The following is a 15,696-nucleotide window of genomic DNA, read 5'->3' on the forward strand; positions in this document are numbered from 1 at the left end:
AAATAACTGTTATAGCATAAAGGGTGGGATTGAAATACAAATTATAGCAGGTGTCATTTTTAAAACTCCTCACCTATTCAGAAGACATGTAGGTGATGTGTTTATAAACATCTGTGAGTACATGTGTGGCACTACAGCACTTCAGTGGCTATTCTACAGTCCACAGTCTTACGTACTAACAGCTGGCATCATGCTGATGTTTCTTTTCAAGGCCCAAATCTTCATGTAACTGAAGCTAACTTTCTTTCACTCAAATGTGACCTGCTGAAAAGAATCACTGCAGCAAGAAAGAAGGCCCTTCTGTTGGACTGAAGTAAAATCTTTCTCCTGTCCTGTGTTTCAGTATATTTATCCTACTCACTACCAATTTTGAAGGACAATATGGATGTTTGGGCTGCTTTGGCCTCTGCTTTGGTGCTTTTGGAATAACAATTTGAGCTACAAACAGGATTAAGAAGGGACCCTTCAGAGTCTAGTCTTATGTGCTTAACCTTCAGTATGAATCCCTCATTAAAATACACGGATGAGGCCGGGGCCAGGTCAGTAATACTTCCCCACACCTTTGCTTGAATTTTATAGTTAGTGGATGACTGTCAAAGTCTGTAGGCCTTACAATTACATTAAAACCCTAAGCATTGCTAGGGTTAGCCATGCTAACCTGTTTTGTGCTATAACAACAAATCATACCCCAGAAAGTTGAGCACCCGATTGTCAGAATTAAAAGCAAACTCTTGAGGAAGGGACAGGTTAGTCCACTTGAGGCCATCTCTCTTTCGGTACTGATAAATAAGCAATTGTCAGGCTGACGTAACCAACTATTCCATATCTACCTGCGTATTCACCCCTAGAGATAGGGAATGCTGAGGGAATCTTCTTTTTCTCCTGCTCACTTGGAGGCGGTTCATAGCTGTCATCAGCGTTCTCTTCACTGGGGACCACGTACATCTCAGAGTCAGAGTGGTCATCTGGATTTTCATAATCACTGTCCTAGAAAGACAGAACTTCCTGTTTCTCACTTCATAACACTTATGGCTTCATAGCAGGGTATGACATTCAAATATCCTTGCAGGAGTACAATTAACAAAATTACAAAAACCCATTGAAAAGACAAGTAATGCTCCTCTTCGCTGTTCCCTCCCCAAACAAGTAGGAACTCCACCTGTCTCCCCTTCCCTTCTATTCCAAGTCCCTTCCTGGTCCCCTTCTCCTTGGCACCTCCAAGGACTCTGTCATACTAAGAGCTCAGTCTTCACATTATGGACCAACAGGTTGTTTTTCTTCACAGGACATGTCCTTCCTAGCTCCAGCCAAAACTCTTTATATGTCCTGCCACTTCTTCCTCTCCTATTAAAGAGAGCGCAAGAGCTAACTCCTGAAGGAAATAGGTCACTTCCTGCTGAAGGAAATAGGGTGATAGGTTGTACAGTGTGGCAATGAACTAGCTGTGGAAGACAGCTGGTCATGACTTGCTTCATTCTAATGTTGTCTAGAATCTCATCAGAAGTTTTTCATTTTTAAAAACAAATGTTCCCCCCCCCCAAAAAAAACAGAACTTCCTTGTTTTTGAAATTTTTGTTCAGTTTAAGAAGTCCCTCAAATTGATGTCACTTATTTACTTGTCCGAAGGGCTGAGCATTCATGGCTGCCGTTGACAGTGCTTCTCATGTGTACCTTTAAGTTGAATGTAAAAAACCTGAGGTTCCTAAAAGTCAGTGACCATTCGTAAATAATGGTAATGTCACAAACAAGATACGATTTCAGTGGTATAAGTTCAACTACAAGTAGGTAATTCAAAACTAAACATTCATTATTATCGTTTGTGCTGAACTCGTTGCTAGAGTAACTTCCTACTAGCCCCCCAAAATATACTTACAAAATCATCTGACCATTGTTCCTCTTCATTGTCTGCATGCTCTAAACCAAACAGAGTTATTTAAGGAGATGAAATAGCATAAATGTGCATCTTAAGCATAGATTCAAAAAAACCCTATCATATTCAGTTAAAAAATAAAAATAGTGAAATTTTCTTAAACAGGGGACAAACACATCTGGTTTTGACTGACTAGTAAACTCTCCTGCTTATTTGTTTTTCATAAATTGTTATAGAACTGTTGTAAAAGCAGTATAAAATGGTATAGTAGAATAGTAGAGTGTGCAGTTCACTGAGGTTGTCCTGCTAACGCATCTCATTTCTAAATAGGAGTAACAACTTCTTTGCAACAAAACTAGTTCTGACCTTTGGGTATTCAGTTTCTTTTTTCTCTGTTAAAAGTCCCAGGGTAGGAGGCTAATGAAGAGTGGCCACAATAACCATTGAACAGTGGGCTGATAACTTCCAGCAAGTGCCCTCTTCTGCTTCAGTATTTCATATTGTTTCCTTAACAAAACAACTGCTAACATATAAAGATGGGCATAAACAAATTTGTGGGCAGTGCTGTATACCTATACATATATACTACCTAAATATACACACACACATATATACATACATACTATCTATGTATATACACCTATATACATATACACACATACATATATATTATACCTATACCTATTCATGATGTCATCATTATTATGTTAACAGTATCAAGTGAGTCTGACTCCTATGGTATGGTGATTAATTCAGCTTTTCCCCCATATGTACTTTCACTTTCACTTCACAGTTCCTGGCAGAAAGGGACAAGATGTGAATTCTACTCCATCCTTAGAGCAGCCTACAATATAGCACCCTGGTAAATATTGTTTCTGAGGGAGCAGCTGCTTGCTACTGTTTGTTCATGGTGAGACAACTTGCTATGGTTTTCTTGCTTCACATTTCGTAAGTGAGAGTTATCTTCAGAGTAGCTGGTAACAGTACACTTGTCTTGCCAACAGGAAATTATGAGGAAATGCATAGCTGACCTAATCTTACGCATATAGGCATCAAATACACACAGACATGCACTTTAAATTTCTATTAATCCAGTCTTACCTGAAGCATAATCCCTTTGTGGTACACTTGGTGGTGGTTTTTTTTTTAGCCTGTAAACAATAATTATTAAATTTATGATCTAATATGTCATAATAGCTAGAAGGAAGCCTTACGCACATAAAACATTGATGACAAAAGATATCCGCAGCTGAAGAAATACAGATTATCATTGCAGATGCTTAGCAAATAGCTGTGAGAGAATGCTTTGAAAGGCTCGAAACACACAGGAAATTAGAATCTAACCTGAGTTTTTTTTTTTTTTTTTTTTTTTGGCTAAGAACCTATTTTGAAAGAACAGCTTCCTTGCCCACCCTCCTTTTCACTTTCAATACAGAATCTGATGATATAGGTGTCATCAAAGATAAATACACATCTATCTTAGGAAACCTCTTAAGACCGATCAGATTTTCTTAAGTCTGTAGCAAGAGAAAAGGGTTTGGCACTCTGGTTCTATTTTATAACTACTGTTTTGCATGCACTTTATTTTCTGACTAATGTTTAAATGTATAACAGGTCTCTCAAGGCCAGATTCTGTTTGCACTGGCTATTTTTTTATGGTATACTCTTTTTTTGGCAAGTACTATTATAACCACATTTTTAGTACTGAGTGAATCAAACGATTACTTGCAGAAATACTGACAGGATCTTTGCAGCTTTGTCTTCAATTATAGCTTCCTGTGCTATATCTATATATCTATCTATATATCTATATATATATTCCTGCTTGCTAAATTCAAACTGTCCAGAGAACATACTGAATTACATAGTCAGTTCATATATTATTTCATTAATGTTCTAACATTATCTTGTAAAAAAAGATAAAAATCTGTGTGTAAAGTCAAACCAAATGGTGCATGTGCGACATTACATGCCAGACTGACGTATCTGAAGACAAGAAAAATTTGCTTTTTGTAGCAATATAAAATATTAATACAATTTACATTAAAATGACTCTTTAAAGTGAGTTTTAGACATCATCTGACAGTTTCCCTGTAGCACTGATGGGACCTCACCATGGATCTGAACCGTTGCCACTGAATTGATGGCTTCGATCATTCTTCAGCCATGGAATTTCTTGATGTTATTCATTTGCAAAAATGAGCAAATTACTTACAAAGAATATTGTTCACTGAGAATTTAAAATATTTTCTTGTGATTCTCTGAGCAATAGTAATGTCTAGAAATTTTACTTTACAGAAAGAATTTGACACTTAATATTTAAGTCTTGAGCATACTGCTTCGCTGTTTTTGTTCAGGTAACAATGTAACTTGGGGTGGTGGCACTCTGGCACTAACACATCAACATACAAATTTTTTCAAGCCTGTTTTGAGAAATGCTTTGGTTACTCTTAAGTTGAATTCATAGAATTCAATTGCTCAGATATTCACAGAATATAAACATGCATGAATGAATTAGTGAATTGTAAAGGCACTGCTAAAGCTCAAAAAAAAAAAAAATTCCAGACACATTTTTTCAAAATATTTATCTAGCTTTGTTCATTATTAACAACACTAATGAAGGAGAGCTGCATCTTTCTAGTCTTTAGCTTCCTGCAGCATGAGCATAACTTAGTGTACAAACAGTAAATTAATAAGCATTCTTAACAGCACTGCTGTTGTGTTCTGCCCAGGTTAGCACAGGCATGTTAGAAAGAAAAACCCAGGGCTGCTGCCAGGAGAGATAGCAGCCTTAGATGTTAGGTCTAGAGAGGGCAGACCAAAATCTGTTCATGTACTTTGCAACAAGTCTGTCCTGAGATGTTCAGAGACAGCGGAGACTCGGAAAACAGTGGACTGAGGCAGGAGTCAGAGGCCTTCTGGGTCACAGGGCAAAACATGTGGCCCAGCCCACGTTACACATTTCCAAAGTGCTAAGCAGAAGATTTCAACACTTTGTCCCAGGCCCTGTAAATCCTGGCAGCGGCCCTGACAGAAAGTGTAAATACGTTACAACGAAAGCATACAAAGCACAGAACAGAGCTCTGTGTCTAAGCGACCTATCATGCCACTGTGCAGCTCTGAGGTAGCATACCGATCCCAAGTATCTTTCCCAGTTTTGCAAATTAAGGCCACTTGTTCATTTTGGAACCTGAATATCAATAGAAGAAAAGAAATCACGTTTCCATCACAAAGCTGAAACAGTTCATGGCCACATCTATATTTGCAAATACTTACTGCAAAATTTAAATCCACTTAAAGAAGATCTCACTGTACTGGCACAATTTATTGAGTGCTAGAACTAAAATTCAAGCTCTTTTGAAGTCAGTTGGAGCTTTGCTTTTCACTTTGCTAGAGCCAGAGTTTTACCCACCATGCAAACTGCAATGCAAGCTCAAAAGACCCGATCCCTATGCCAAGGAGTTACCTAGCTATTTCAGATATTGGTGTAATTATACACATAGATGCTTGCAGTGTGTCCGTTTGACTCATTCCTGTTCCCCTGACGTTAATGACAGAGGACTGAAAGAATCCAATCCCATCCAACTGAGGATACATATTTAAGTGGAAGACAGAATGATTTTGTAACTTATCTTTTAACTGAGTTATACAAAATTATAGCAAATGCAATTTCCAAGTAAAATATTCTAGTAATATTCAGTTCTGGACTTAAAGCTGGTGAAATATCTCTGTTCTAGCTCTAATGGAAAAAACCAACAAATAATTCAAGTTTCCATTGACTTTAATAAGATTAACATTTTTCTAAAATTTAATAGAAAATAAGTATTTTCTGGAGATTTTCAAATATCTCAGAGAAATTTCAATTCTAAAGGACTCATCCATAAAATCCAAATACGTTTTTGAGTGTATTTTCAGATTTTTAGAAGCAATGTAACACATCTTACTACATCATTACCTTTGACAAATAACCAGTTAACATTTGTGGCATTTCACGTAACAGGGCCTCATGCTGCTCACACAAGAGCACAATGCACCATGCAGAAACACAAAACAACCTTTAGGAGAACAAATTATTTCATTAAAAAGCCCTATACATTCTGAGATTTCCCCTCTACAGCATGCTGCAGTTGATCCAGCAAAGCATTTAGGCACGTTCTTAACTTTGGTCAGCTAACAAGTCCTATAGGAATTACAGGTATGCTTAAAGTTATGCTTGAACTTAATATCACATATGTGTTTTCCTGAACTATATGGAGAAATTGTAATGAACTGCAGCAGAGGTCTGGGTTTTCTGTTCTAGCAACACTTGTTTTTAAACAAACTGTACCAAGGAAGGCAATCACACTTCTGTAGTAGTGACCCTTTGTGTCTAGCACTTAATTCTTCTCAGATGCATTTCCTCACTAGTGTTTTTGCTCCCTCCCCTAGCTTTTAAGATGTGGCTAAAATCTCTTCATTTTCAAGAGCCCATCCTCTTCTTAAACATTTTTACTTAATAGGATTTACAAAAATTATGTTGACATCCTTACTGAGTTGAGTAATTATAGTATATATTACTCCTAAGTGCACTAAATCATCACACTTGTGATTAAAAGATGAATTAATTGAACTTTCTCCAAAAGCTTTTCAGAATTCCAAACACAAGCAATGTAGCTGGCAGATAAACTTTTTGAGCTGTGTTCTCATGACTCAGTGGAGTAGTTTGTTATAGCTTTGGAATTGCACAAAATTGGTGATTTGGGGGGGAAAATTTGGTGATTGCACAAAATTAATTTGCAGTTGTTTTTAATATTCTTGCTACCCTTTTACACATTTTCTTTACAACATGCTGTAGCATTGAAATGGCATATACTTGGGTTTTGATTTTTTTTTGTTTTACATTAATGAAATACTGTTCTACTAACAAAAATCTTCAGGTTATAACATAAAGATACTCAAACCATACTATTCAGCTACCTGTGGAAATTTATGTTTCTTCAGAATACAGTTAAAACTTACTTATTATACTTTCTCCTGATTTCTTTGCCTAAGTGTGCCACAGCTTGCTTTTAGTACTTTGCTCTCTTTATTTAGTGCATAAAATACCACTTTTCCCTCTGCCAAGGGTTTGATCACAGATATCTTGTGGCTGCAGCTATGCAGGTTGAAGAGACGTTTAGTGACACAACTGCCTGAAGTTACTCCCCCTCCAGCGTGCCGGCAGAGTGGGACTGCGTGAGCACTCCCAGCCCATTTCAGTCAAAGTGACCTGGGATGGTAACGCTCTGTTTAAATTAACTAAGCTAGCCACATTACATGAGCAAATCCGCCAGCAGACTGGACTGGGAGTAGGTTGCAAGTATCTGGGAAGTGATGGGAGAGTATACCTTCTTAAGCTGGTACAGCTCAGGGTGGAAGATGATGTCTGGTCAGGTTATAAGTAGTAAAAAAAAAATGGACTGGACAAATCTGAAGTCTTTCAGTTAGGTAAAGCAGATGAGATGAGGATGCATCTTCTTTCCATTCTTCAGGTCACATAGCCAATGTGATTTCAAGAAATGGACACATTTGGATTGTGTGCAGTTGAATAACAAATATGTGCCGAATTTCAGCTGTTTCTGATGGCTTTGCAAACAAAGTTTCAGTAGGATGTGATATTACACTAAGGTGAGTAACGTGAACTCCTAGTTTCTTATCCAGCACAGTAAGTCAGCATGTACTAAAACTTAAGGGTGAAATCCTGACTTTACTGTATATGCAATATAAATTTTAGCATTGACTTCAATGGAGTTATGAGTCCCCTGAACAAAGCCTCGAGGCTTAAAGCTTGTGATCTACAGATCAGTGCTACATCTTTACAGTAGGTTTCAAACACAGGCAGCCATCCTGCAGAGCGAAACTGTAATTTCTCCTTCTAATTTCCCTGTTTTGTATTACCAAGGATGTGGATATGGACTGCCTCCCCCCACCCATCCATCGGATTGTTTATACAACTTTGGCTATACCTATTGTTTCTTTTAAACCTGAATGCATAATCCTCTTTGAAATCATGATCTTCCTAGCAACCGGGACACCAGTGTTATAAACAATTATGCATGTGATTAAGGGCAAGCAGGTGAACGGCAGCCTGCAGTAGCCAATGGTTTTACTTTTACAATCAGAGAATTTTGAGTGAGGTTTTAAGAACCTTTAAGCAATGAAGAAACTACTCTAAATTTCTTTCCTGTTACCACCACTATTCAGGCTGTTTCCACAGAACTTTAAAAGCTATGTGTATGTTAGGCATACATACACAGCCCCAAAAATGAATTAGCTTGGAGAGTGATGCAGGAACTTTTCTTACTATTGTGTGTGGTTAAGAGCCAACTAGATTTTGGAAATGTCTTAACAAATACTCATAATAAGTCAAATGTATACTGTAAGCCTGAAATTGAAAGAATGATCATGAAATACATGTTGTTTGTGACAAATTAAGGCTTGGAATAAGCAGGTAAATTATTTGACTTCTAAGATTATTTCTACTTATAGTAGGTTCAAATCTGAGCCAAAATGTTTTATTTTTCTCCAGTGTATAGAAAAATTCCAAATCTGTGCTGCAGAAAGCCAAGTTTTTATACAATTTTTCTTGTTTCCATCATGTTTATGCCTTAGACATTACATAAAATAATCATGTAACTCAAGTAAAATGAGTGATCAACTGGATGACTTTTTTTTTTTTTTTTTTTTTTTTTTTAAAGAGAAAAAGCATTACTAACCCCCCCATCCCAAAAAGGGCAAATTCAGTGGAATACAGCCAGTTCTAATTTTGCAAAGCTTAGGATCTATTGTATATATCCTTCTCAAGGTTGTCAACTCAAAGCTTTCAAAGTCTTGCAAGACTCATTATGTTGTGGGCTAAAGATAGAGTTCTTTTTTTCCCATCATCTCATAATTTGTACTCTGATTTCATAGCTGGGAGAGGTCGAATGTGAGCTTTGTGCTGCAGTCACACATTAAGAAAGTTTTTCTAAGCCTGCTCTTTTTGTGGATTTTTTTTTAATCTTGCTAGAATGAAATAATTGCAGCATTATAGCAGCTATCTTGTATCTGACATTTAATGATGGCACCTCTGACCTTCCCAGCTTTAGCTACCTTTAGTTCCTGTTATTTTTGCCTTGTCTATCTTTCCCTTTGCTCTCAGGGAAGGGCATACAGTCAGAGCAATCCTGATTAACAGCAGACCTCACATCTAGGCAATCCTGGAAGACAATTTGTTGCCTCAACTTATAGACTTGAAATGCCTCTGTTGTTTCTGCCACCTGGTTTCCTCTCTGAGGCATTTGCACTGGGCCCATTAAAACATTATTAATATTAACTACACTTAAATTACTCTGACGTAGAAAGCCAAAACAGAAAAAACAAAACAAAACGAAAATCCCTCTACTTCCCACACCTGTCCCCAAACCATCTCCACCAAAAGCCGTGATTCTAGAAGCTAGTCCCTGTGAGCAGGTCCCGAGCGAAGCAAAGGTTTTTGCAGGTAGAAATCTGTCTGAACAGAGCGGGCTATATACACACACACAGTGTTAAAACCAAAAGTGTGCTTAAATTATATCAAAGATCTAAGTAGTTGAAATATAGTCACTTTAAGGGCAATTTTGCTTTTAAGCTTGTGTGGAAATAACAAACATATATAACACGTGACTATGATTTACTGTAAATTGCAAACTGCCTGCTTAAGGTTTATGGACAGAAACAGAGCTGTGATAGAGATGCCACAAGGGAGCTCTTGCCCTGCCTGGGGAATGCCAGCGATGGAGCGGTGGCTGCTGCTCCTGGAGGTGTTTGTCCCCTCTGCCCGCGACAGCAGCTGCCCCGCTGACACCAATGCCACCGGGCTGGCAGCGGGGCCGCGAGCTGTAGCCTGCCCGGGTTGCCACAGCTCTTGCACAGCCAGACTAGGGAGAGCCTTACTGCTGCTCCCACTGGTCTACTGACCGCCCCATAGATACCTAGCACTGGCTCTTGTTAAAATCATACTTTTCATTCTTGAATTGAGCCATCGTGATCGCACTTGTTTAAATACAGTTTTAAAAAATGTTTGCGTACATCTTTTATGTATGAGAGCTGTATTTGTAGAGTTCTTCGATTTGTTCCTCCTGGAAACATGGTAGATGCTGTCTACTAATTACCTTTTAAGAGTACTTGGTACTTTAGTAGTCAATGACCCATAAGTAAAGACATCTGAATGGGGGAATCACATCAAAATGGAAATGCAATGCAAATGAGCTATTTCATTAAAAAAAAAAAAAAAAAAAAAAAAAGCAGAGCACTAAATGGCTAATCGCTTTAAATAGGCATTTGACTGGAAACAGCAAATAGTGTATTCATTTGGGAAGGAGGTAGAACTACTGGAGTTTCACTCCACATATAAATATACAGTATGAATATTTTGTGATACTCCTATGCATGTGACATCAGTATTTATGCTGTTTTGCACTTCTTACTGGAATAAGGATGGTAGGTAATGCTGGGTTTTGTTTTATGGGGCTGAAACACAGGAGGATTTAACATTTTCATGGGAGTTCTGACTGTGATGTCTGACCAGTTGGCTCAAGGTAGGGTTCAAATTAAAATTTAATTGCAGCAGGTAGTCTAAACAGCAGCTTGAGTAAAAAGGCACACACTCAAACAGTAGGCGATGAGCATTGCCAAAGAATACGTAAGAAGGCATTCTACCCAAACAGTGTTTTTAAGTGCTCTAACACAACTCCCCTTTGCAGCCCAGTTCTGTAGCTACTTTGCGAGACTCATTATTATTGATGACAGTTCAGCATGTCAGCCTGGACTGAAGCTCTTAGTATACATTGAAGTACATCCCTCTAGAACGACATGGTTCTATCTTTAAAGTGCTATACGTTATGTTAGTCATCTGAGCTTTAAAAAACTAGGACTGATATTTCAAACTTACTTCTTGAACTTGTTTATTATTCCAGTTTCATTTTTCTTGATGTCATGCACCATCTTTTGAAGCTTCCTGTAAGATATTAAAGCAGGATTAAAATTACTATCTGATTAAACATTTCCTGTATTTTTCTTAATTTATATAAATGAATGTTCATAGTTGTTCTCCTTCCATAGTAAACACAAAAAACATACATTAAGCATTTTTAGTAAGTAGTTTAGTTGCTAAAATCATTTGTGCATGAAGTTTCCCTCCCTTTTTAACACAGCTCTTTGGCATGATATGTTTTATCCTTCTCTGTACTACAACTTGGTTTAAACAATTGAGCTAAGTTCCAGTGCATCAAGAAAGAACTTCATTGCCTAAATTAATAGTTTAGAATATTTTAAGATTAAAATTTTCTTCAGAACTGACTTTACAACCTCTCGCAGCTAGAGCGGGAATGCTATCTGATTTCTGACTTTGCGTGAGTCATTCCATCAGCAGACTGTTCACCTCATGCCCATGGTGTTTGTAGTTATCGGGGGGGATGCAGGGGGAGAGGAATGATACATTCCTGTCCTACTGTGCCCAGGCCATTAGAGGATCTGTGACTCTGAGCTGTAAAAACTCATCATTTCGTGACTCCAGTTACATAGACTGATAGCTGAAACCAAAGCTTGTTCTTACTTTTCAGTTAGTTGCCCTGACCTCATTAAAAATATACTTGTCATCAAGTCAATTTAAGTTGAGTAACTCATTCTTTAGTCCAGAAGTAGCATTTTAGAATCCCACTTCCCTTCGCATTTGAAAAACCCCACCAAAACCAAACCAATTTCAGGAACACAGATATAACATTGCAAAAATACTGATTTATAACAAATACTGTTAGAAGTTTGATCTTAATAGAAACTCCAAAAGATTGCATATATTTTTTTAGTTTCTTCCCACAGTTTATATTCTTCCTATACACCTAAATGAAACATCCTGTATTAGACTTGAGCTGAAGATTTTATCTAAACCAATAGAGAAAGTGATTTTTCAAAACGGGCTTTTAGAAATTCTGCCTTGCATTTGTCATTATAAATAGCCTATGTCATTTCATGTTTTAGTCTTGCCTATCTTATTGCTGAAGCAAGATCAGACTACCAAAAGGCTTTTTGAAGCTTTGCTTATAAAGACCAGTACAAAAAATCAAAGTATTCTTTTTCTTTTTAAAGGTTTCTTTAAACTTGCTACCTTAATATGCAGACGGTTGAGTAACGTGCAGAGCTTTATTAAAAAGAAACATATCTTCCAGCTTCATCATTAGTAACCGTGGTCCCTCTCAAACATTTAAATAACTTTTTCAAAGGAAATTGGAATTAGATGAGCATCAAATAACCAAAATTGGGAAATAATTGCATTAATAATATGTGTCTATTTCTCTGTGATGCATGGATCAGACTGAGCAGACAGGTAGCCACTCTAGGCATCAGATAGTGGTAGAATATTAGGTTTATGCTGAGAGGGCTCTTCCTACCTCCTACCTTCTTCTCAGATCTAGTATGATTTTGGTAATGACAGTTAATCCTTATTTTATGAGACTTGCTTAAAAAAAAGACATTGAGATAGCTTATTTTTCATCTTAACACTGTTTATTAACAGAGCAATCTGATCTTTTCACAGATGGTTGAGGTTGGAAGGGACCTCTGGAGACCATCTAGTCCAACTCCCCTCCTCAAGCAGGGTCACCTAGAGCATGTTGCCCAGGATTGTGTCCAGACAGCTTCTGAGCACCTCCGAGGAAGGAGACTCCACAACCTCTCTGGGTAACCTGTTCCAGCGCTCAGTCACCCTCACAGTAAAGAAGTTTTTCCTCATGTTCAGTCAGACCTTCCTGTGTTTCAGTTTGTGCCCATTGGCTCTCATCCTATTGCTGGGCACCACTGAAAAGAGTCTGGCCCCACCCTCTCTACGCCCTTCCTTAAGATATTTGCATACATTGATAATATCCTCCCTCAGTCTTCTCTTCTCCAGGCTGAACAGGCCCAGCCTTTCCTCATAAGAGAGATGCTCCAGTCCCTTAATCATCTTAGTAGCCCTTTTCATTATGTCAGCTGGAATTGAAGGGTATTTCTCACTTTCAGCAGCCCTGTCATGCATCAGTCCTGCTCTGTTACAATAGGTCATGTATCTGATACATAAGGACTATTCCTAGAGCCTAAATCTTTGCCCAGCTTTCCTTAGAGACCTTTTTAGGTTCTCCATTAAGCAAAGAAATCACAAGAATAACCTTCTGACAAATATTTCACAAGCAGATCTTTAACTTTTGCTCAAACCTCATACCATTAATTTATAGCAAAACAGTATAATGTAAACTGCTGATTCTAAATAAAGAAGGTTTACTTATAGATGTGAGAAACAAGTGAAAAAAATGCTTAGAGATTTGCTGCAACAATTGACTACATCTATCAGAAAAGCTTTATTGTCTAAACTAACCAGATCCATTAAATCTACAAGTCTGAGGTCAAGATCTCAAAAGAACTTCTGCTTTTGTGAGTTTTTCTAAAACGACATTTGGTTTCTGGTTATGCTTGAAAGATCATAAATAGCCATCTTTTGCACTTTACTGTTTCTGTTTTGTGCCCCAGCTGGCACCTGGCAGTACTTATAAATGAAAAGTAAGGAGGAATCAAAAGAATGAGAGGAGAATTAAATGGTTTTAGTTCTAGTTTGGGGAGAATGGTCGTTTGTAAGCATTTGCGTCCTTTTCAAAAAGGCTTGTCAGCCTTTAATTAAAATTGCACGTGAGCATTAGTTATTTTTGCTCCAGTATTGATTTATTGTTAGAGTTGGGGTCCAAAGCTCAATCCAACTTTGGATTTAGATCTGAATGTTGCACATGGCCCATCTCTGGCATTCATATATCTTTAAAATGGCGTGGCTGTATTTTGAAAAAAGTTGTTTCATTTTTCACATGACCGATTTTATTTTAGATAGCCACTTTGGTTTGCATCAGGTGGGGGGGGGGGGCAGGGCTTATAACTACAAGATCCCAGAACAGGTTGCTTTTCATCTGATCATATTTAGGTGAATTGATTAAACTGTCACTGTAATGTTTCATGTGCATTGAATAAGACTATAATTTAAAGTGGCATTTTAATTCAGATCTCTATTAAAAATAAATGGATGCATTTAATTTAGAAATAATTGCATGTGCTGCTGCAGATGCAGTTATTTTTTCCCATGCAGATGGACTGAAACCAAAACATTTCCATTTTTGCATAATTGAATTTCCTAAAAATCTTTGCCTGTTTTTTCCCTCATTGTTTTTCTGGACCCATTTCGTTTTATAATTACAAATTGTGATAAATTGGTGAGTATCCAATATGTTTTTGTGAATCTCCTCACTTTGAATGTGAAGTTGTTGCGTAGCTCTTGTATTAGTTGCTAGAATACTCAGTGTGTCGCCTGGAGACTGCTTAACTTGCAGCAAGCCCGTGCGAGTAGGCAGGTAACCAGTGTGTTGTGTAGCCGTGAGACTACTGCAGTCAGCAGCCAAGGGTGATCTCCAGGCCAAGTGTAATCCCCTTTGACCCATGAAGTTTAACAAGCTGTAAAAAGCAGTCTGTCCAGTTGGCTAACAAAGACTAAGATTTGTTAAGACGTCACCTGATAAAACAGGCTACAACAGGCAGGTTTAACAAAGGGCTGTCTGCCTGGTGGGTGATTTTAGAGAGAAGGTATAAAAGACGAAGAGCAGATAGCAAAGCTGGCCAAGAGAGGGACTCTGCAGATCCCAGGGGACCCTGACCCAAGCCCAAAGGCCCTTCCAGACTGATGAGCAAACTGAAGCATATTCGTACACTTAATATTTTGCCTGGACCTGAGCATCTCACATCTGGCTCTAAAATACTTCTCTTGATTTAGGACAATCTCCTCAGACCTCCTAAGTAGAGAGGATTGTTTGTGGGAGGAACTGAACAGAGCAGCAGCCTTGGGAGTATCTAGGAGCTGGAGTCTGCCGTGGTCCTTGTGGACGCTCCTTGCTTCAGACACTTAACTACAACCTTCTTCCTTCACAAGGCTGTGGAGTCAGGACCTCGCTACTGACTACTGCTTATGCTCTTGGAATGAGCAGATACTAAAAACATTCAAGGCTTTCAATCAGCTAGTACTGTAAATGAAAATAATCAAAGCATTGCTAGTTTTATCTTGCATTGCAGCTAGTTAAAGATAATTAAGAGGTCAAACTTAGGAGTTGTTTCTTAAGCACCAACTCTTCTTTCAACTTTGGTTGAGAGTTTTTGTTTGTTTTTTTTTTGTAGTCTAAAACCAGGCTTGCAGATAAAGGCACAGCCTGTGTTACTGTTAATCTTTTGAAACACTTCTCAGCAAGATAACTATTTTGGGATGCACTTCAGCTATGTGACTAGTGCACACTGGTTTGGACACTTGGATCAGGGACTGGCAGCAGATGGGACAGATTTTCAAACTGCTGCCTTCATTGCTGATAGTAAGCATGCAAATGAGAAGTTTGGAAATCCTGGCTGTAGGTGCTGCTTCTACGAAGTTTTAAGTTTCTAACAAATATGTTAGAAATTCTACAGGTTTTAGGGAATAACACAGAGATGGTTAAATGAATCCTCCCTCTGCATGCACTCTACACTTAATGCTCCATTTTACAGCAATGGATGGCCAGTTAGTTCAGTGGACTGGTCAGGCCTGTTATATAGGTAATAATTCCCTGATGACTGAAACCTTTTCTATTATAGCTACTGGATAGTGCCTCTCAAATTTTAGTTTCTCTCTTAAAACAGCTCTGTGCTGCCTTAGGTTATTAGCATGTTAAAGGCAGAGATCTTTGTTCTTTGTTGGAGCCCAACAAGAAGTGTTAATAATTGGTAGGAAGCTGTCAAGTGAAACAATAGGTATTTTGGAA

The 15,696-nt window shown here is 38.1% G+C and overlaps 1 protein-coding gene across 5 annotated transcripts in view; it reads right to left on the reverse strand.

Moving 5' to 3' along the window:
• The window catches only part of BLNK (B cell linker), a 105,507-nt gene that overhangs the window by 20,446 nt on the left and 69,365 nt on the right, over positions 1–15,696 (reverse strand). For 3 of the 5 annotated variants that reach the window (XM_026094156.2, XM_026094158.2, XM_026094159.2), the window contains 5 exons: positions 10,800–10,865; positions 5,004–5,060; positions 2,972–3,021; positions 1,874–1,914; positions 831–987 (listed from right to left, as the gene is read on the reverse strand). In XM_026094156.2, the coding sequence (XP_025949941.2) occupies positions 831–987; positions 1,874–1,914; positions 2,972–3,021; positions 5,004–5,060; positions 10,800–10,865 (371 nt within the window). The remainder of the gene's footprint in view (positions 1–830; positions 988–1,873; positions 1,915–2,971; positions 3,022–5,003; positions 5,061–10,799; positions 10,866–15,696) is intronic. The other 2 variants (XM_026094157.2, XM_064514066.1) reach the window with 1 other exon arrangement.

Source organism: Dromaius novaehollandiae, chromosome 6, assembly GCF_036370855.1.
Source record: "Dromaius novaehollandiae isolate bDroNov1 chromosome 6, bDroNov1.hap1, whole genome shotgun sequence".
NCBI lineage: Eukaryota > Metazoa > Chordata > Aves > Casuariiformes > Dromaiidae > Dromaius > Dromaius novaehollandiae.